The sequence below is a fragment of the Anopheles arabiensis genome, chromosome 2, assembly GCF_016920715.1.
Source record: "Anopheles arabiensis isolate DONGOLA chromosome 2, AaraD3, whole genome shotgun sequence".
Classification (NCBI taxonomy): Eukaryota; Metazoa; Arthropoda; class Insecta; order Diptera; family Culicidae; genus Anopheles; species Anopheles arabiensis.
This window is the reverse complement of record NC_053517.1, coordinates 55,122,202-55,146,362: the sequence shown is the minus strand read 5'-3', so window position 1 is coordinate 55,146,362 and position 24,161 is coordinate 55,122,202. Positions and strand designations below refer to the sequence as shown.

General features: G+C 39.4%; 2 protein-coding genes across 2 annotated transcripts in view; one reads left to right on the top strand and one right to left on the bottom strand.

Moving 5' to 3' along the window:
* Positions 1 to 24,161, top strand: part of LOC120893907 — a 113,098-nt gene that overhangs the window by 42,111 nt on the left and 46,826 nt on the right. The window contains exon 5 of the mRNA XM_040296112.1: positions 166 to 299. Coding sequence (XP_040152046.1) covers positions 166 to 299 — 134 coding nt within the window. The remainder of the gene's footprint in view (positions 1 to 165; positions 300 to 24,161) is intronic.
* Positions 2,324 to 11,199, bottom strand: LOC120893908 (extensin). Its single transcript, XM_040296113.1, has 2 exons — positions 10,915 to 11,199; positions 2,324 to 3,232 (listed from the first exon to the last, which is right to left on the bottom strand). Exons 1-2 carry the CDS (start codon positions 10,927 to 10,929, stop codon positions 2,642 to 2,644), a joined length of 606 nt encoding a protein of 201 aa, XP_040152047.1. The 5' UTR covers positions 10,930 to 11,199; the 3' UTR covers positions 2,324 to 2,641.

Below are 24,161 nucleotides of genomic sequence, written 5' to 3'. Positions count from 1 at the left end.
CCTACTCAATGTGAACCACCGTTTGTTATGCACCCAAAATAAATTCTCGTTGCTAAGGGATACAGCGTTCTTTCATTCATTTTCTGCGCCATCGTTGTACAGGGGGGTTTTTTTACTAGTTTTGACGTTTATTTATGTTTGGTATCGTGGGACGCCTCATTCCAGAACTACCTCATTCTCCACCAACCCTATGGACGGAACACACCAAATACGATCCGGGCGATATTCTACGAGCTAACTGTTCTACACCACCGTCGAAGCCTGGGGCCACGATAACGTTTCTACTGAACAGTATGACGGTAAGTTCTATACAATCACGAGTCATTTCTAAGTTTCTCTTACAATCATGATTGAATAAATTTCTTACAAAATATAAACACAGGTTTTTAGGCAGTGGTTAATATTTCAATTACCTTATTTTAATATAGAGGGTCCGCTCCGTGGTACAGTTAACAACGTGCTAGTCATGGGTTCAAGCTCCATATTGATCCTGCCCTTTCCTACTCAGGACGAAATATCCTGCTATGGGTAATCAATAAGTCATTGATAGTCAAGCCCATTGACTGCTATGGGTAATCAATAAGTCATTGATAGTACAGCCAGAACTTGACAAAAAAAACAAAAACCTAATGAAAAAATTAAATATTAGAGAGACCACCGATAACACACGAGTAAAAAGAGTTTATGTCAGTTGTACTATCGACCAACATATTCCAACATAAATGAGCACGTTTGATTAGAAAAAAAGACTTATGATATACATTTGTAAATATCTTAATGTATGAATGTTTTAAAATAAACATTTTGTATCTTCTGGAGTAAGCATATTAATTCACAAAAGAGGTGATATGTACATAAGTAAATATAATAAACGTTGTTGGGTTGAAGGCAACAATCTAACCAACAAAATCTCAATTATCATTGAGTTAACCAATACGTCGTTGAACGATAAAGCAAATATTATCTGATAGGATCCAGAGATGAACATGTTGCGGGAACATTCGGTGTCCAATCCCATCAACGGACAATCATGTTTCTCTTCCTATTGTTACGTCTATTTTTACTATCGGGTCTCCGTTAATCGGTTAAGCTTTGTACAACAACTGGATAAGTAAGCTATTTTTAAAGGCTTACGAAAAAACTTATAATTTGAAAATTTAACTAAAAATTATATTTTTGAAATATATGCTACACGGTAATAGACGTTTTAAAATTGAAGTACAGCATTGTCACGGCAAGCATGCCAGTACAAATATTTCTCAAATTAAATTTTGCTCCTTCCAGTTTGCTCTGATTTCTAGTTTTGAATTTATCGATTCGGTCGAGTGCAGAAATACAATCATGTTTAATTTTCGAATGATGTTTATATAGTACCTGCATTTTCTTAAAATCAAATATTCCATCCAGTTGCGAAACACGTTCCTGTCGATTGTATGAGTGTAGGGATCGAAGGGACAAAAGTAAACATAACCTTCCTTCGTCAATTTACGCCGTACACTTTTACTATTCAACGCGCGTGTTTTCTTTTACATACACGCTTTTTTCGGTTAGCTGAGTTTGCTTTCGGTCGTTTATTTATTTTTTTCTCATCAACTGTACACAAGATAACAAAGCTGAACAGATTGTCCCAAAGTCATTTAACGCACTATAAGTGAATTCGAAAGCTGTGGACAAAATCTCGAAGCAGTAAAATTCTACTCTGTTTTATTTGTACTGCACAAATTGTTTTCTAATTCAATTTCCTAGCACATACACTCTAACGCTTGTTTGTGCATGTCCTTATGATGTTCTTTTTTATTTTTTGTTTGTTTCATCGTTCATTGTTTCATCTGGGAATATTCTTTATTTCTTGCGTTCAGTTTTCGTTGTAGAAATCTCATACTCATAATCCTAAAATACGCAAGCTTTGCGGAAGGGTATGCCGTTCAGCTTGTACAGGCGTGGAGATACTTTACACATGACAACCATCATGAGACGATATTTCAAATAGATGGAACATCAATATTTACCTATAAGTTCTTCTCCATTACCGTGCTTGTTTTTCTATTTAAGAACTGATTCTGAGCTGTGAACAAACTGTCGCCTTGATTGTGCAGCTGAATTAGAAAGAGGCATGTCTACTACCGTTAGTTGGAATCAAAGGGAACGGATGGACACGATTCAACATAGGAGAACGCAAATAAAATGGCCCTTGTTGATTAACGTTCCTTGAGGTGCATGTTCAACATTAACACGAATATCTACAGGTGGTGGGTGGTATCGTACAAGGCAACGGAAGCGTAGGAAGTGTCATCAAACTGTGTAAGACGGAATATGCATTGAGTTATGGAGAGATAGGATATTTATTTCATTCACTGAAACCTTCACATTCTTGTCCAAGAGTTCCATCTATTTGCTTAAGAAAAAAGAAGGAACCTTATGCTTCGGTACATCACATGGCAACACCCTTACGACTGCTCATGGGGATCAATGACTGATGGAATGTCTTTTCAATCGGATGAAACAACAGCACCGTATGCAAACTTTTAAAAACTTAACATACAACAACAATTACTACTACTAAGCAATAACAACTTGGAAAATCTTTTTCTTTCGACTGCGACTTCCAGAGCACTTGGGAATTGTCTAGTTTTTGAGGTGCTCAGAATTGTTGATACCGGGCCGGCCCAGACGGCGGTCCATAGGCGGGAGCTGGTGGGCCGTACTGTTTGTGTGGCTCCTTTTCGCCCTCCTTGTACTTGATGAAGTACACCTCCGGTTTGTTGGGCTCGGTAGTTTCTGGCACTGGAATTTCCAATGGTGCGGGATCCTCCGGTTTCTTAACCAGCACGTAGACGAGGGTCTTATGTTCGTCCTGTGGCTGTGGTGGAATCACCTGCTTGATCGGGGCTGGTGGAGCCGGCGCCTTAATGAAGATAATTTTGTAATGCTTTTTGGGAATGGGAGCTTCCAGTACGGGACTTTTGACAATCTCGGTCGGTTCCTCCGGTGGAACGTGCACGTACACATTCTTGGTGATCAGTTTCGGTGGCGGGCCATATTCACGGGCCGGTGGACCATATACCGTGGGTGGTGGTGGACCATATTCTTCTGCTGGTGGACCGTATTCTGGTTTCGGTGCGCCATATTCATACTGCGGCAATTGCTGTTGCTTCGCAGGCACGACAATGCGTGCTCTCGGGGGCTCTGGTTCAGGTCGAGCTAATGCACAAACAATACAGGCAAAGAGAATCTGGAACGAGAAATAAATATGAACATACATCAATTAATCATTACGTATCGCTGGTAGTAAGAATCTATTTTTGTGAAGATTATCTACAGCTGTATACTGGCCTTAACTTAATAAAGATGCATTTGAAACATGTATTTATAGCTTTTCTTCAAACTTATTTTGATCAATATTTGCAATTATGATTTAGAACAGTTTTCTTTTTATTGCTACATAAACGGATCTACTTCTTTTTATGGTTCAACAAATCACTCAGCGCTGGTGAGAGGTGCGTTAGGTAGTTTCTGTCGCTCTCTCTCTAGTTTAAAGTTACTTTAATTCATTTTATTTTATTTTTCCCATTTCCTCAAAACCTTCGACCAAGGATGCACAAAATGCTTACTTATTTTATACACACTCCCATACATTAAAACACCTGTCAGTTTTGGTTCGGACAGTGAGGTTGTGCATGATCGGAGACTCAACCCTGTTTGTGGTCCAGGAAGCGGAAGCGGAGTTTGTATCGGTTTATATGCCACCTTTCCGAGCTCGTTCCAAAAATGGTATTACGTGGAAGGCTGAAAATTTCCGTCGTGAATAATGTCATTGACATTTTTGCGTTGTTGTTTGTTGTCGGATGAAGAGATGGGCGACTAGTTTTTGATTTTAGCGAATTGAACACGGCATCGTTGCTGTACGGAAACCATGGAAAGCTTTCCACTACCATCGGCGCATCGTATGACGGCTTATTGTCATCCGTGGCAGTATTCCCTTGGAAAAGAGCGTAGGTGTTATGGTATGGTAAAGCCACTGGTCCTATCATCAGACACGATCGCATCGTCGTCGACGCTGCGTGGCATCGATAAGCACACCCAATTAATGCACAGCGTACCCAACAAACGCGTAACACGATGCGTCAAATGCATTTCGCCATCGGACCATCGGAGGGCCGGATGGACCTTGTTTGGTTTGTTTTCACTTCCCGCTCTTTTCACACTGACCGCACGGTTGGGGTTTACGTAGCACAAAAACGCATTGTAAAATCGTTGTGCATTATTGCAACTCTGTCCAACCACTGTGAATGCAAGGTGCGCGAATAGATGATTTTTTTTGTATTGATAATTGAGGTGTTCCAAATATTACGTAACGTTCGTTATGGTTCCGTCAACGTGTCAGATTAATTCATTCGTTCCTTGTTCAGACGTACAACATACCCCTAACCAGAAAATTGTGTACACATTGTTTAACAAATCTGATGAAAAGGCTAAATGGGCTTCGTAAAGTTTAATATTATAATTATTTTTCTAAAACTGTGAATGAGTTTTATAGTATAATATAATAATAACATATATGTAATATAGTAACATAATTTTGTACTATAATAACATGATATAATAAATTGTAACATAATTTTATACAATAATATAATATAATAGAATGAAGTTTAATATAACAAAATAAAATACAATTTAATAAAAATGACGTATAATTTAATGTTATATGATATAACATATTAAATTCATTATATCATATTTTATTATACTATGTTCTATTATAATTAAATTTAATATATTGTATTGTATTATATTATATTATATTTTTTTGTTATATTATATTATAGTATATTATATTATATTTCTTATATTTCATATAATATATCATGTATATAATGTATACATTTAATGTATAAACATTGCATAGAAATAGTTTTATAAAGTCGGTATGTGGGACAGTTTTGTGTGTTTTATTTGTATTTTAGTGTTGATGTAACAGATTGATGAACGGAATCATTTTTAACCAACTTTTACACTCTTGTCAGCTTAATATTACTAGTAGCTAATTAAAAAAGAAACTCCTTCTTTATGTTTACCTCATCTTAACCATCATAAATAAGAAAAAAAGTAACGTACAATCCTGGACACAAATACTGCTATTTCTTAAAAGAATGACGCTATAAACTAAATGCTGTATTGCAAATAGAAACGATGAAGCATAAAATACGTTTATCGATCAAAATTCCTAGTACAAGCGGGTTTCCTCCTAAACCAAAACAACAACGCTTTGTCCGATTTGAAAGCTCAAACCATTATTTGTTTGCTAACACCCTCTGTTGCTGCGACTAATCAGTAAATGTAACAAAATTGTCACTTTCAATCGAGTGACTTTTGGGATAAGAAACTAAGACCCTTCCGCTGAATGAGGCACCGACAGGAGTAAAAATAAAATTCATAGAACAATCTGGAAACAGTTCGGGGAACATCAATCCCTTCAATTGCAATGATGGGTCCCCTGGGGACGGAATGGAACGAAAGGCCAATGGGAATCTCGTTCCGGTGCGCAAAAAGCTTTCTGGAAAACGGTCGCTTTTGGCGGTGGTTTTATTTGTAGCGTGCAAAAAATAAAGAAAAAAATAAACAGACGGCCAGATAATGCAAAATCCCATGGAAGTGGGGAAGAAATGGTCTTCCTTCTTCCAGCGACGGATGGCGACAAGAAAAATCACCGGAAGTTTGCATCCGCCCTCGGTGCAAATTTTTTCGTGATCGTTTTTCCAACCATTGCTCACCCTTGGTCCTACCGGTAAATCGCACGCTCTGTTGTACGTCGATATTTATTTAAATGTCGGTGGATAAGAAAAATGGGTTTCTTTCCGGCACGATTGATCGGAGGCAAGCAAGAACTAGACGGAGCATCGTGGAGCCTTCGTCTTCGGAGTTTCCGGCACGGGCGCTTTAATCCGCCCGGTAGGTCCAATTGATTGGCTTGCACCTTTTCCATAGCGGTTTTGCTTTAACCTGCCTCATCCTCCATGGCAACAATCAGCGGACGCAAGCGAGAACGACAGCTGTAGTGGGGCAAACTTGAATGGTGGGAAAAATGGTTTTCCAAAATGAAATTTATTACCCGTGCCATATCACCGCGAAATGGGTGTCTTTCAGTGTGAACGAGCAGGAATAAAATCGAGTCACCGCCACGAAGACAAACAGGCTCAAGTGCCATAGGCTCCCTAGCAAGACTTCCCGGGAGGCGAATACTGTTAGCTTTCAATACTGTGTGAGAAGCTACTTTCTGGCTAGTAACCGAGCAAAGAGAGTGAAAGGGAAATTTAATACTCCCGGACCACGTCCGAGTGCTTCGCTAAAGTAAAGAGTACTCTGGGAACTCGGGAGCACCAATAACAATTAAACTGTGTGGAGTACTCTTTTGGCGAAACTTAACCGATGCAATAAGCAGCGGTATGGGTGAAATAAAAATTAAGTAAACATGCCCGACACCTTCACCTGGCTTTCATACTTGACAGGACTGTTTTTTTTTCTTTCCACACGCGTTGGTTTGTTTCGCGTCCTATTAGACGATGGTGTGAATATTCCTTGAAAGTTTGACTCCGCTCTGCCTTCTCAAACGTCGTTATGCTATAGGACAAATGAAGCGCTTGGCTTAAATTGTGCCATTGATTCCTCTTGACCCGAACACACAGCTTCCGGTGGTTGATGGAAATTGAGCCTGTCTTTACACATTCCATGACCGTCGGTTGAGTCTCAAAACGGAAACAGCGAAAATAATCGCCACGCGTTCAACCGTTTTATTTATACAATCTTCCATCGGTTTAAGCAGCATTCAAGTGGTGTGGAACGAACTGACCACAATCATGTCACTTTCGTCCGGTCTATTGCATTGTGCGCTCTTGCTGTTTTCTGCTTTTCCGCAAATTCTCCGTTTGTAGTTTTTCCCCGAAATTGGCAGAAAAGTGCTGGAACCGGGCCGGCCCTGGTCAAAATGTGTGAAGGCGTGAAATTTTAATGACATCTCAGGCCTGACCAACCACCCGTCGTTTTGGTCACGGTTGGTTGAATTGGTCACCGAGCCGTGTGCTTATAATTGTTCTTCCGCCACTGTCGGTGACAAACATTGGACACGTTCGCTTCCTACCACCCTGCCTACACAATGTGCGCTCGATCCACACTGATCGAGCTAGGTGTCGGGCGGCGTGTGTCCGTATGATACTGTTACGGTGGCTGTGCTGTTTTGGTTTCATGCTATGTTGTCACATTTTTATGGTTCACCTTAACACTTGGGCGTCTGTACCGGAAATAGCGATGTTACAGGCTGTCGAAATCATCTACCAAACCTGGTGTTGACTTATGATCTGTCTCCTTCTATCATGAGCACCACTGCCAAACGGGTATTGCAATCGTTATACTAAAACAAGATGACACGAGGCGACCCTTTGTATCGGGTCGATCGATTTAATCAAGTTTTGCTGAGCTACATTTAATGATGATTGAAAAAAGCACTTCAACCCTGCGACGGAGAGTGCGAGGTAACGCATCGATATCAAAATGTGCTTAGATGACCATTTTTTTAGACACATCCACAAACACAGGAATGCAAAATGTCACCAGAGTCAAACGATGACAAAGATTTTTTCAACGGCGAAAACCTTTCATACTATGAAAAAAAGGGACCATGATCTTTGCCACGGGCTAGATTGCACCAAGAATGAAAGTAAACTTACAGTTCGTTTGTTTGTCATATTTTCCATTTGCCTCCCCTAAAAGATGGTGCCTTCTTTTGCGCTCTACACTGATTGCGGCTGCAATCAAAAGATGATGAGTCAAACGGAAGCGCGCGAGAAAGTAGTAGTTGATATCACCGCATTCGATTGTCCGGGTTGTTTCTACGGTAATGAAATGTACTTTGCTGCGCATTACTAATGATGTGCACTGCAATCACCATGATGTAAAGTGATTATCGCATCGATAAAGTGCAGGCAGTGATGAGTTCATCATCTATTCGGGCACTCAATTATCGAAACACGTTTGAAACGTAATTACTATGTGCATCATTTTAAGTGCGACTCGTGTGGGATGAATGATTCATGTTAGAACTAGCCGTCAGATACCTCGGTGCAGAGCCATTAGCTTCCAAGCTATCCAACATACTGATGAATGAAATTCAAATATTTGTGTGCATTTAAAAAAAAACTTCCTGTTTGCAGTTAGACATTTGCTGAAAGAAATGTAATATAGAATCCAACTTTAATTCAAGGCTCTATCAATTTAAAAAAAAATGGAACTACGATTCCGGTGGGGAAACAGCGTCAGTTTTGTGAAGATTCAAATAAAACATACGCTTTGGCTGAACCACAAATGGATTTCCGATTGCATGATTTATTCATCTCGAAGCCTTCTTACGACAGAGAATGTTTTTCGTTTTTCAAAGGAACGACGAAGCTTAAAAACTGTCGCAATAATGGCTGGCATTGGGTGGTGTTTGACAGTTGAAGGAATCCAGTTTTCGGTGATGGTTGTGGTGGTAACCGTTCTACTTATATACCATTAGAAATGACTTTAGAATCGATAAGTAATGGACAAACTGCGACAAGGAACCGGAAAACTCTCTTCGCTTCTCCTATAATGATCCGTTTCTACGCAGAGCGGCACTACTGACATTTTGTACTAGGCGGCGGATTTTAGATACTGCTTTTTGTGCCAATTTGGCGCGCGATGCGAATAAACTTTGGCCAAAAACATGCTGCCAAACAAGCAAAGCGCTGTCTACTAGCACCGAGCGGTGCTGCTCGAACCACTGGTATGTGCATTTTATTCACAAATCATGGCAATAATATTTACATACAAACAGCATTGACTATGGCGTGCATACTGTGCGCTCCCTTCGGCAGAGGCGCCGATGTGTGATGAAAATGTGGCGACCGTCGAAGCTCATCGACCAAGGATCAACCGGAGGTTGGTACATCAATCACCGTGTCCGCAGGCAGTCCGTGCCCATCACACTCGATGCATACAACCGCAAATGACGATGACGTCAGCGGCGACAGCCCGTTACTCATCTATATGAAAATGATCCGATTTAAACGATTACCCAACCCCCCCGAACCATATTGGCTGGGTGCGCTTTTCCGAAGCGATTTCCATTTCTGTGGATTGGATCACACTGTCGTCCAGCGTCTGACAAATACTACCAACACGTTCTGCTTTCCGGCGTGTGCGCTTGTGTGTACGTGTGCATGTGATGTTCGCTCCCTATCGCCGGCCGTACGATTTCTCATCAAAACGCATCATCCCAATATCCTTTTTGCCGCACGAATTTGATCTGAACTGAGGTAGGAGTATCATGTTGCTGTGATGATGTTTTTCGATAAACACGAGCTTCCCAGATGTGCGTGTTTTTTTGGCACACACTTGAGAGGTAGCGAGGGATGTGTGGGGAAATTTGGAACCACGCTCTAAATGACCAAACACCGTGAGCGTTTGCTGACGATTCTTCGACGCGTCGTCGGGAGAGGATCGAACGAAGCAAACAGAATTAGAAATTGATTCCGTGCTATCGTTTGTTGATTGTTTTTCTAGCTTTGGTTTCGAATTTGTTATTTCCTTGCACGGTAGCTTGCTTGTTTGTTTATTTACTCGTTTGCGGTTGTATGCATACAGCCGAGCGAGTGGTGTTTACCATTTGTATGGCAGGTGAAATGTAGATAAATTGCGGTGTTTTATGAAATAAAGTGCAAGGCTTTACCCACATTTCAACTCTACCCACAACCTCCCCAAATGCCGCACGTTGGCTATTTGTGCTGGAAATACTTGTTTATATCCTTGAAAGAATGAATGAAAAGAGATGCGGAACAGTTCTCGTAGGTTCTCGTATAAAATATGCCTGATTTGATCGTTTCAATCTAGTTTTACAACCATTTATTTAATTGACATTGCCGTCATCAAATACGTTTCAGCATGATTGAGCACGATTTTTATCCAGAACTTCATGTTGCGCACGGTGCTGTGTGCTATATAAAATTGCGATTAATTTTATTTCGCGAAAAAATAATCCTTTTGGGTCATAAAATTTCATGGTGTGTAAAAAAGTGTCCATGTCCGCCCTGGCAGTGAATATGATTAGTCGTACCAGTGATTTTTATCGCTTTCAGAAGGGTCCGTCTGTCCGTTCATTTTGAATGATTTTTTTTAAAGATTGCTGATCGCAAGAAGTTTATCGAATAGCAGTGATAACACCCGGCTTCGATTTTTGTTTTGTTCTCCTCACTCATGATATTTAAACCCAAAAACCTTACAAAAAAGGTCATGTTTTGAGTCTTTCGGGCATCGTCTAATGAAAAAAACATACTGGAAATATCGTAGCACACATCACCCGATTGCTCGCAAAAACGCGTTGTGAAAGCACACACAACGCCAGCAGCAAGTTTCACACAAACAAAATAATAAAATGACCACCCTGACCGCACCCGAACGCAATGCCCTGCAGCATCAGGATGGATCCAGAGCTCGGTTCGTCAATTTTTCACTTATGGTCAGTCTAATTTATTAATGCTATGTTTTGGTTTCTCGGTTGCCGTGTTTGTTGGAGCGTTTTGTTGTCGTTGGTTTTTGCGTATGCTTTTTGCGTGTGCTACCGTTTCCGTGCTGTTGCAGCGCATTTTTGCCAACAAACGAGAGGTACGGAATTACTCCACACAACGTTCTGCATGCTGAATCCACCGAAAATGGAGATTAAGTCATGAAAGAAGTGAAACGAAAGCGGTACGAGATCAGAGTACGCAAATCGGGGCCAGTATTTCATGGCTCGCGAAAATCAAATCCCTTGCACACAACGACGTGGTCACAGTACAAAACAGAACGGGAAAGCAGAGAATAAAGGCAACCCGGAAGCAAACATCACAAAACAAAACTTACCAGCAAGGATTTCATGATTATTGTTTTTCACTTGTTTTATTGTTACTGACGGATGGTTTTTAGCTAAATGCGCAACAATTTTGCAAATATTGCACGTCTTTTTCGTCCGGATCCTCTCGCCTAAGCACACTCCAATGGGTGTGTGAGAGTCTGTACAAACGTACGCGCACCTACGCAGAACAAACACACGTGGTAACACGCAAACGACACTGACAACGCGATCGAGAGGTGTCCGTCAATCGACCCGAAAAACCCCTGCACCGACAATGACTGACATTCGTTCGAAGCAATTTGCTTTTATATCGAAAATAAACGAGTGGTGCGATTTTTGTGCCTTGAATATGCACACCTTTACGGGCGTGGAGGGTGGGGGAAATGATGGCAGTCCATTGCGATGCAAACGGAATGTTTTGCTTAGTGCAGTCCTGCTGCATGAATTCGAACGAAACTGGCGAAATGGTACGCTCGGTAGAGTGAAATTGAAATAAATTACTCACTTATTCGGCCAGGTTCGATTGCGTCGTGTGCGTGCGATGATTACCACTCCCCAACGACGAAAGCCCTGAAAGTGAACGCATATCGGTGCGACAAATTTGTTCGACGTGACGCTTGCTACGTTGGCTGGTAGTCGGACAATTTCGAATGTGCTTGGGATATTAAGCGTCTGCACTGTGCGAAGTTCGTGCGATAGGAGGCATTGACGGCAGTGCGCGTGCCGTCGTACGATCTACTAACGCCGATGGGCAGTAACGAAAGCATTTTTACCGTTATAGGCGCTTTCTAGCAATAGCTGTTGAATGAACCAGAGAAGCTGAACTTGACCTTTATTATCGTGGTTGACAAATAATAGTACCCTTTTATGATGTTATAATAAGTTGCATAAATTCGCTCGTACCCAAAAATTTTCATAAATCATAAACGAACGAAATGAACGATTATTGTATGAACAATATTGTGTCAATTTTTAAATACGTCGCGTGTAACATAAATCGTCAGAATCAATATTTTGTTCAAAAGTAAGAGTCAAAATAAGAAAAACGCTTTTTGCAACAAAAAAGCGTTGAATAGCAAAGGAGATAGAAAAAATAACAAAAAAAACACAACTCATATAGGGCACATTGCACATTTTCGTTGCGTCTGACCCGTTGAGACTAAAGTTTATCCAAACTATCAAGCAATCATCATGTGAATTTGTTGGCTCCGAAAAAAAGCTACACAACAAACACACATCCTCGAAGCAATGGCCAGCGTACCAACATTCCGAGTTGGGAGCAATGGGACAAATTGACGGTCCGATCTCCAACCGATATGGAGTGGGGTTTGTTTTTCTCGAAACCGTTTTGCTCATTAAAAACCATATTCCAGCGGGACACGCTGGGTCGCTGCATCATTTCAACGAATTGGGTCATTTGGTGGGAGCGCATGGGCTCAAATAATGATAAAAAGTGCATAACGAAGACCGAAGCCGTCCTGTTTTCTGATGCCTTTACCATGGCGAGTTGGGGAGAAGAAAAATCCAAACCCTTCCTACAGCGAACACTCACTCGATATCCTATAAACCATAGTGTTGGCAGGCTCCGAGCCATAGGAGGTCAACATAACAACAACCCACTGCTGGTGTACGAGCCACCGCTCGCCTCCCGACCGCTTTAAGGACTCGTAAGCAGTGATATCACTTTTCCACCCATGCTGCCGGGCCTGGTTTGCTGACTTTGGTTTCGGTTGATTGCACAAGTACGTGAGCGCCGTTGTTTATGGGAAGTGGAAGTGCATAATATAATAATGAATATATGCGACAACATGGGAGTTCCGTTGGCCCGCTCCTGTTCAAGGTCTGTTCGAGTGCCGAGACATTCCGCTATGTGGGCAACGGCACGGACTGACGAACTTGTGTGCGTGCATGTGCATGTCTGTTTTGTCGTGGCAAATTGTAGGCAATCGTGCGCTTCGGAAGGGATGCGATAGCAACTGCTTCCGCAGGCAGCTTGGAGGAGTCGGCGGAGCAACTTGCTAAAGTTGGGTCTTTCTTGTCTTGGCGACCAACCCGTGCAGTCAAATGGCGTCTTTTATCTCTTCACATCTCTTTCGCCGCTCATTCGCTGCCGTTAGTTGTTGGTGGCGTTGGCGACGGTCTCGACAGGAAGGAAAACCGGATGTTGTCTATCTTGTACGGTACATGTCGCTTCAAGACTGGCCAAACTGCGCTCCACATTCGCACAAAGGTTCACATGTTCACATTCGTTTTATCTGGCTCACTCTTTTCCGGTGCATACTACTTCGGCACGGATGCCCGATAAACGTGCATGCTGAACGTACTGCAACATACTCCACTGACAAACTTCTGCGGCTGCTTGTATGACATTTACGATATGCGAATGTATGATCTGGCTTTTTCTCGCCTGTTTCTTGATATTTTCATATGACACTGGTGTGAGTGCATGGCGGCCGCAGTAAAATACATATTGATTAGCATTATAAAATGGTCGTGCAAACGACTAGTCAGGGACAAAATTGTAGAAACAAAACGCGGTAGTAAACGACGAAAGAATTTTGCCGTACCTTTATTCAAATGCCCTTTATCAGTCCGTTCGATTAGCAGCGTTACGTGAGCAAGCGTAAGCATAGGTAAAATTGCTATTGTTTCAAAACATAATGCTTGCCTACAAGGGTCACGCTTATTACATCTCTGCAGGCTCGTTGTCTTTCTTTACGTGTATACTAATGCTCCGCTAGGTAATGCACGTTTCTTGAGTACGATTTAACTATATATAAAAGTTTTTCCCATGTGCCAAAGCTAGTACAACACTTATTCGTGCGTTGCATTTTATTCCAAACCTGCACGATGGAAAGTGCATTCGATGTATTAGTATATATTTCAAATACTGTTCCAACCTCTATGGTACCATTTTTCATATATTGAAAGTGTTCGCTTCTGAATCGATACATTTATATTGTTGCAAAAAGTTTGCTTAGTATATGTTTTGGCAAGCGATCCAATATACCAATGTACACAATAGAAAAAAAATAGAGAGTATACAACCAAAGCCAGACAAGCGGATTGTGACCAAACGGAATATATTGAAATATGGAGAGTTAGCAACATTGCTTCTTCGGCGACGTTAGTCCCCAAATATATTTGTTCGATTATTGTGAGCGCCTGCCTGAATAAGAGACTGCAAGTGCATGTGAAATAAATAAAAACGACGGTAAATTGTATGCTGCCTACATTTATGCATGTGATTTCCTTGACCATTCTTCTAGCTGACCTACTCACCTGATTTTGCATCAGTTATTGTCCCACTGCCAATCGATATCATGGGATGAGTCTAGAGCAATAACACTTGAACTTAAATGCGGGAATGCGAATTTCCCGTCCAGGAGCTATACATAGCACCATTATCAATTTATTGATCCTTGAGTTTTTCTATAGCCTGACAAACACGTTAGACACCAGCATATGTCAAATAATATTATATCTGAACATGAATTTATTAGCTTATGTGTACGGATCGTTAATAGAAATACTTTTGAAACAGTATCTGGTATTATTTGCTAAAACGAAAATTTCAATTGAAAAAGATACTTTCTTATACATGTTACACCCTATTGCTTCGAATAACGGACACTTTAGACATTTTCGGCACGTAATATTTCCCTACCAATTCAATTATTATCCGTCAAACCTCTGTATAACTCATTTTATTAAACACTCAAACCTTCTGCATATGAGAAAAAAAATAATATTTCCAATAATTTTACTCGACACATTGCAAACAATCATGAAATTACAACAATATTTTCAATCATATTCCGGAAAGTTTCGAGCTCATGTTTCAAATTGCGGACATTTTGATTAGTATTTCAAAAAGCGACGAAATTTCGAAATATTCTCTACAAATTCACACTCACGCTACACTTTTTTTTAGTTTTTAACTTATTTTATGTTCTATCAATTCTGAGTGTAGGAGTCCCCTAGACCGACAGAACGACGGTCTTAACAACAACGAGGTTTGAGTGCTGTGTTTCTGATTTGCTCGTAGAAGCATAGAACCGAAGCAGTTCTATGCGAATTCACGGTCTTTCCCGTACGGCCATCAAGGCATTTGTCACATATGTCTTCACATTTCGTTGTTTTCTGTCTCTTTTTAAACACATATTTTTATGAAATTTTTTACCGCTTACTTCGGCTGTCCGGAATTTAAAACTTGATACAGAAGCTTCGAATTTTGGACAGAATTAAATATGAGTTTGGATGAAATTCAGGTAGACGCGATTAATAGGAATTTTAGAAGAAATAACACTGGCATCGGTTTGAAGCAAAACTGCTAAGAATGCACATCCAGAGGCATTCTTAGCAGTTTTGCTTCAAACCGATGCACTACTTCAAACTTGACCGACAGAAAATATGTATTTACTGTGGCATCAGGGCCTAATAGGGGTCAGATACATTTTTAATTTATTCTAGTACATCATGGCAATTATTAAAAAATAAAAAGCGATTTGACCACGGATTGAATATGAAGATATTTAATAAAAACATGTCGGATGTCCGTAATTTGAATCATAACGGTATACGTAAATTGGTTTTGTATTCCATTTTACGATTTCATTTGTATTCCATACATTCCATATATATTCCATGTATACCATGCGAAGGACGCTGAAAATTGCAATTTTATGTCTTTTAAGTGATTTAACTAAAAATTTAATGTATTCGGCATTTGAAAATTCTTCGAATGAGTTGTACATGTTAGTCTAGAATCGCGTAACTCGGGAGCACTTGGATGGCTAAATGTATACATCGATACAAATATCATGGTGATAATTCAAGTTGTTTTGTAAGATTTTCTGCTTCATTCTCTACATCGGATATGTAAAACTGGTGGCCTGCGGACTTTAGATATAGGTTTAATGACATTTTCTAATGATATATTCTACATTAACATTGCATGAAAAAGGAATAATATATTACACAATATATTCTTCTAACTTGATATTGGAAGTTATTCATATCTCTCAAAAATGATACCTTAAAATTAAAAGTAGGCTCAATAGAAACAAACCGGTCAGTGCATTTTCAATGCATTTGGACCGAAAGCACAAACAATCGCAAGCTCTGAGAGTTATTCGACTTTTTTTCCTCCATCCATCCATTTGTTCCACATTCGTGTACGATCGATTGTATTGTGCTTCCTATCCATAGTGTAGGAAATGGTTAAACTTGTTCTGTCAATACTTTTATCGCTCTTCCTAAAACATCTGCGATTTCTTAGATTCCAAGAAATGAAGGGTTAGAACAGCACGGACAGTAGCAATAAATCGTGCCGATCAAAAAATGACACCAAAAATGTAGTCCATGGGCATAACAACAGAAAGTGGCAACGTCACGTTTGCTATTTCAATTGCTTGAATCAGAAAGAAACAAACAGGGATGGCAAGATTGGGAGAAAATGATTGACTGTTTCCTTTTTAATGCCCTGGATCTAAATCAACGCTCGATAGGTATTGCAAGAACTTTGCTGTGTATTTTCTGTTAATGTACTTTTGTCAACGATCCCTGCAATATAATTTTTGTTTCAAATTACCAAACCAATAAACTTACGCTAATATGGCAACAGTTAACTGTGTGCTATACTGTTCTAATCATGTGTGTTCAACATGCAAATGAACACATTGAGATAATTAACCATAGAAAATAAAATATATCAAATATAAAATTAGAATTCAAACAATTCAAGTTCATTTTAATAAATACGTATTAGAACTTCACCAATGAACTTCAACAACTAATCTTTGATTAATATTTTAGTAAATGCTTCTTCTTCTTCTATTTGGCGTAACATCCTACGCGGACATGCCGGCCTATACAGGCTTTTGAGACTTAATTCATTACCACGTAGCCGGATCCGGTCCATTCTGGGCTTGAACCCATGACGGGCATGTTTATTTATTTATTTATTTATTTATTTCATACACAACCGACGGACCATAGCGTCTAATCGGCAACCTTATAATTAAATTAAGGAGCATATAAATAGACCTCTAGTTGTAAGCAAACATTAAATGTGACGTAGACGCAATTTCTCTTTGAACGTAGATGTAGACATACTAAAATCGAACAAATCTAACACTTCATTGAACTCGAGGGACATACGTATAATGGGGTGTCCCTGGCTATGGTTGTTGCGGGTACGCGGTACACGGAGATGGAAATTGGATCTAAGAATCCGACAGGGAGCGAACAAATTGATGCTGGCTAGTAATACCGGGGAATCGATCTCTCCGTTAAGGAGCCGGAATATGAAAAGGCATTGGGCGTTTTTACGTCGAGAGCAGAGTGGTTCAAGTCCGAGAAGCAGACACCGCTGATGGTAGGAGGGCCGAGCGTGGTGGGATTGCCATGGAAGGAGTCGAACCGCGTACCTGGTGAGTCTCCGTTGAATGGCTTCGAGGCGATTGATGTCACCAACGCGAAGCGGGCACCAGATCGGGCAGCAGTACTCCAGGCACGACCTTACGATGGCACAGAAGATCGACTTGACGCACATGGGATCGGTAAACTCGCTACAGGTCCGCGTAATTAGACCAAGTAGCTGATTTCCCTTCGCAACAACGCTATCAATGTGAGGGCGAAATGACATCCTCTGATCGAGTAGCACCCCCAGATCACGGATACATGTCGTGCAAGCCAAAGCCGTGTTGAGCATAGTATATGTAAACGTGATAGAGTGACGGGTTCTGCTGAATGATATACACTGGCATTTATCAGCACACACTTGGAGGGCGTTTCTGCTGCACCAGCTGTCGAGATTCCCAAGGATCATTTGAATCATCATCATGTTATTGAGTTCATCATGTTATTGAGTCGTTCGAGTTGACGACTGTACCATGGGATCGCTCCACATAAAATAAATCCTCAATATTCTTGATTAAAAAATGCTTAAATGCCAGTAAATGCTTAATATCCTTAATTTGAAAAATGGAAAAGAAGATAATGAACAATTCAGGACAATGTAGCGAATGATTAAACGATTTGTTATCAAATCTCAACTTAATAATACTAAGAACAAGTACTATTATTAGCTAATTTAATGCACATTTACTATATTAGCTATATCTGAGGCCCCAGGACCATATTAACCAATAATATTGAAGGTTATACATAACACCGAAAATGAAAACTAAGTAGAATCTGATTTGAAAGATTATGATAGCTTATTGCATAATATAATTATTCTCACTTGAAGGCTATAGCATGTGATCATAATCCCTGGTGGAACTCTGTTCAAATAAAATACGAAAATTGTACAAAAATTGTATATCCGACTATCCAGCGAAATAAACAAGATTTTGTAAAATGAATAAAAACTGAAGTGGTGACTAGCATTACTTAAATATATTATACGGACGTCACATGAGGCGTACACTCAAAAAGTTTACGCTTGATTTGTATGGGAGAGCGTAAATTTCATGTCAAAAATTATAGGGTTGTATGGCTGAAATCCAGTTTACGCCAAAGTTTACGCATCGTGGGACGTCCGTATTAGATTTATAAAGGTGAAGACTATTTCGACTTAAACATCTACTACGCTTGTAATGTTGTAAGCCAAGTTGGCTGTAGCATATTACAACTGTTCATTTGATGTTAGTTAAGTAAATTGCCAACATGTTTGAAGTATAAGAATCTACTAAATGTGCTTAATATATTATTAAGATATTATATAATATACTACTAATCGACTAAGTAAATAAAATATACTAAACGACTCATATTTCATATGAAACAGAACAATGATTCTGTATAAGATATTTAATAGCCCATAAATATTGGAATCATTCTTACACGACGCATGTACAACACTTATAAATGCAATTACACTACGAAGGCTTTGAATTTTTTAAAAACAAAATGTTAAAACATGTTGTACTTTATTGTTTGTTTTATTTAATGTGGTATAATTAAAGTTTCGGGACGTATGCTCCCTTGCATAACAGTTCACAATGTAATGTAAACAATAATTAGTTACGGTGTTGTGAAAGTGGTCCGTAAGAGAATATACTAAAAACAACAGTAAAATCACCGCAAACCCATAAAAATCTATACATCCATTGATATCAAATTTAATAATAGAAAAACATTATCATTTTCATAAATTATGTATCATTAGCACAAACACCCAAAGCGAAATCAGTTGCACAGCGCATGCAAATATGATATAGGTGCCCCAAATGCTTATACGCCAGGGGTGGCTTTTAATTACGAAGCAATCGCTCTGATGGCATAGTATCACTGGATAAGCTGAGGAGGAGAATATGCACGATGGGTAACAAGGGGTTAGTTAAAGAGAAATGTATTCCTGCCAATGTGTTCAGATCGAAACCAATCCCGAATGTGGGACAAGTGATGGAACGTGTCCAATGGCACAAAGATTGTGCCACTAATACGATCGAGAGACAGTTTTTCGTTGTTTTTTCAGCACATAGTGTGTTCGTCTACTAGGTTAATGGGCGTCAATACACGACGCAAGCATGACATGACGCACAAGACGGCATATTGCAAAGTGCAAAGGATGCAACAAATTGACCTTGTAAATCTGGTACAGTATGAATGAAGGTTATTCGATACATTGATTGTGTTGTATCCATTTTCTAAAAACATGATTTTAGCTTCTATTATTCAGTTTTGATATTTAAGTATAATTATTTAAGCTTCACCACATTATATGTTTTAGACATTTTTAACTGCAGTTATAAAAGGTTATTCACATAAAATCACTTCACGGAGTAAGTGCTAAGAGCTATACGAAAACGTATGGATCTTTTTTTTTTTCTTTATTGATCATTCGTTACATGGAATAGGTTGCGTAAACGATCAAAGCAAACATAGCACATGTACGCGTATCCTAATGGTGGTCAAAAGCGTAATCGAAACGAACGATACGGTATAATGCAACGCAACCTCTAGCAACCTCAAACTCGTGGTAAAGCCGCAGGTGTGACATAAAAAATCCTAATCAGGAAAATGCCATAAATCAAAGCGCCTGACCGTCGGCACATAAGCAACGCCTGGCGCCCAACTCGTTTAGACCTGTTGTCGTCTTTGTCTGCTTTTCGTAAGCGTACATAGAAAAGAATGGAAGGGTTGTAGCATTCTCGTTTGGCTGCCTGTTAGTTCCTCTTGCCAATGCAGTGAGCAATAAAAATTTGTTACCGCATGGCCAAACGATCTGATGTCTATATGGTGGGCGTTTTGGAACAGATAGCACCAAGCAAAACCTTTCTTCCGCCAGAGCCCAGTTGACAGCTGTTGTATTGCCAGAACACTACAAATTTTCCCTACACGCCCATAACATGCACACGTAATTGTATTCATCGTACCGCGGGACCTGTTGAGCACGACAGGATTGTGATCAAAATTCTAGAACAGCCTAACCTAAGTACATTGCATTGTGTTGTGGACTAAATGTTGAATGAACGATAAAAAACTGTATGTTATGTGCGTCTTTACTCAACTATCCTTTCACTAATGGTAGCAGCGATCATGCAAAACTTCGCGCACTACTTAAACACAAAGACCGTCATTATGGATTTCATGTACAAGCCGTGTTGTACATTAGCATAAAAACTTTCCCTGGTCAAAATGAAACAATAAGTGAAGATAGATAACATTCAAATTGAACCTCACAATGACGAAGAAAACCCGGTGATCTTCAGGAGTAAAGTTAAATTAAAACCAAAATTTTGCAAACTTTAGAAGCGTTTGCACTGCCACACTTCGTCATTGTAAACGATTGTGGCGCTCGGGTTTATGTGGAAACGAGACTTGTTGGATTGAGCAGTGCATACCGCATTCACACACATAAGTCCCAATGGTATCGTACACGCACCACTTGCATAGTAAATGAGGGTTTTTGGAGGTCCATCTACAACCAAAAGGGAGGGAATCGGTAACACAGTGGAAAATACATCCACGGAATGTGCACTCATCGGTCTGCGGCTCGGGAACAACGTACGGGATACAATTATACAATCAACCGCGCCACGACCATATGAATGGCACGCACGCCACGTTCGCAATGTAAAAGCGAAAGCCACAAACTCTGCGGTCGTGGTTCATCATGGGGTTCGGACAGCAGAGCAGACAAAACGTGGGGGAACGTTATTCAACCCTACTTTTGTGGCGGTTACAACGACATTGCTACTGGCCTATCTAACAGACCATACAAGCAGTGCAGTAATTGTATTGATGAATTGTTAGTTATAGCTTTGCGATGAATAAATTTGTATGTTGTCAAACTGAGTATAATTTTGTCATCATAAAGGCAAAAGGCAATGAAATGCACCAAATTTCATACATTTTTAAATCAATCCAGTTACAATTGCGGACAGAAACAGCAGAGGAGATTTAGAGTCTGGACTCCACTCTCATATTGGGAGTAAAATAATGTCTTAAAAAGGGGGAACAATTGAATGACAAATCAATCAAACGAGGCGAAAGATGACAATACACTCAAAGTCCGGTCCGCGGGCCAAATGCGGCGGTGACAAGAATTGCCTGATTTTGATGTTTAAAATTAAACAGTTTAAAATTGGCCATTTCTAGTTTTACTCTAAATTTGCGAATGTTGGAAGGTTTTTTCTATTCATTATTTCAAAATGATCATGAATGTTTGCACTCAGTTTCATTATTTTTTTATTTTGATATAGAACCATAACGTTCTTTTCTTGTGAACCGGTTCATTCATTTTTTCACGTGAACTTAATGAACCGTACGGTTCTGGTTCATTTAGCACACCTTTAATTCTGAACTGATAAATCTTTAAAATCTGAGTTTTGTAATAGGAATTACCAAATATGAACCTTGCTTCTATGATATAATTACAAAAAACCAACATTATCACGCATGGCATTGCTTGATATCTTCAGACAATTATTTTGTTCCTAAGATAATTAATTTTTTTTTATGTGCAAAAAAACAACCTGTTTTCACCTTGCCCGCGGCACTGGATCATTTACTATATTTGGTCCTTCATCTCGAAAGTTTTCCAACCGCTGCATTAAAACATTCATTGTGCGATAAGTCCGGGTCTTGGGTGATGATTTTTTTCTTCTTACTTAACTTGCAAATTTGTGACAAATCTTATCTAAAAATCTTCATTTACTTTGAAAATCTAGCTGATTGCTGTGTTATAATATACTTGTTTAATATGCTTCGAAGAAAGATCTCAATTAAAGAGGTTGCTGAACTTAGATTAGATCATTTAATTTTGATCATTGCATTAATTGTTGTATTGTGAAATATAAAAGGGTTCTTTTCGAATTCGACTTTTCGACTATTATTTACGTTTACGATTTCATTTTATAGTAATTTGTATGTCTTTCTACTAGTGTATGTGCGTCTGTATGACACAAGCAGTTTTATAACGATGAAGCATGTCTACTCATAACTGTCATTCGGTGTGTTCAATTTAATTATCATGTTCTCTGAAGAGGAAGTTCTTTCGAGAATGCACATAGTAGTTTCTTTGCTCTGTGTCGCATCAAGTATGGTCGGTTCTTGAAATTTTCTAACCGCTTTAAATGCTTCAAACGCACAGCAAAAATTGTCAGCTTTGTCTCCTGTCGGTGGAGAAGGTTGAAACTTTAGCCATAACTGGGTTGCGGCAAGGTGTGCCGAGGTTTTGCTACAAAGTATCTACGAGTAGATAATATGTTCCCACATCGACAGTTTCGTCGGTTTTGGTTGAGAACGTTTAGTCGGTTGGTTTGTGTCGAAAAATCAATTTGCTCCATTTTATGACACTCGAAAGAGTAACCACTTTGCCCCAACGAACATTCTGTTCTGCGCATCAGACGACTTTTACATAAAACGAACTTGCAGGCGGTCGTTGCAAAGTGACACTATTTTGGAAGAATTCTTGTTACTCACCCACCCACCGCCACACACACACCACACACAGACATTCACCCAAGAGACTACTTTTGAAATAATAGTTTTCATCTTCATGTAGCATCGTAGGTTAGTTCTTAGCGAGGTTAGTTCTCAGCTTGGTTCACATTGTGATGGAGGTTGCTCAAGCAGTTTTCAAGAAAACCCATTTTTAACTGGTTGATATTGATAGTTTTATCTTCTCTATGAAAATTATGCATTTATACTTGCTGCTTATTAAATTTGTTATATTGCGCATAGATGATGTGTATTTTTTATGTTCTTATTTTAATTTACAATTGCTAGAACAACATCATTCATCACTTAACAAAGATCCTATAATTATTTAATTCAAGTTTTAAGCGACTGTTTCAAGATTTGAACGACAGCACTCTATTCGTTGCTCTCTGTTGTCGTTTTAACGCCAGTAAATCTTTTTAATCCTAATGTCTCCGGAGGTCTATTAAATTTCTTCATTGCTCATTCGTATATTTACGTAGATATGGAACAAAATGATACGACATTACAAAAAAGAGAAATTGTAATGAACTGCAATATTCTCGGTTGGAAAAACGCTCATAAATCTCACTTCAATAGTACATGTGGAACAGAATTGGGTGTTCATTTCAATTACATTTATGATTTTTCACATAAATCAACTTTATTACTTTCTCGATCGATTTACTGCACGTCCCTTCTCGATGTTGGTTGGTGGGCGATTGTTTTTTTTTCTCACCGTTCAATGTTTTCACGAGACGCGAGACCTCCATTTTTAAGCGACGCGCTACATCGTGGTACATTGCCGCTCACCCATAAAAACGTGAAAATAGGTAAGCAGATGTAAAATAAAAGAAATATTCAAAAAAAGATGTAAAACGTAGTCCACACACATTGCTATACTACGAACTTCGTAGACGGCAATCGTTCACCAAATTGACGTCGATTTTCAGGATCAGTATGGTTGGAAAATTGAAATTTGATTAAAAATGAATACCATGATTAATTAAACATGAAACCCACTTAATTACAGCGCCGTTTCTTTGATCGTACCTTGTTTGTCTTTGAGCAATTTTTGGACGCGTTTTCTTCAAGCTCTTGTCCAAATACGCTCAGTCTTGATCAAACCCGATCATCTTCTGAGCTTTTTAAAAATAAAGGTAAAAGAATGATCAGAAACTCTTTTCAATAATGGTGCAAGGATATAACATACTTTATTAGAGTTAGAACTTTTTTAGAACAGAAAGGCAAAATATTTGAACCTGTCCTGTATCCTTCTAATATACCCTCTTTGTCTAGTAATGTTTGCTACCATGTGTCG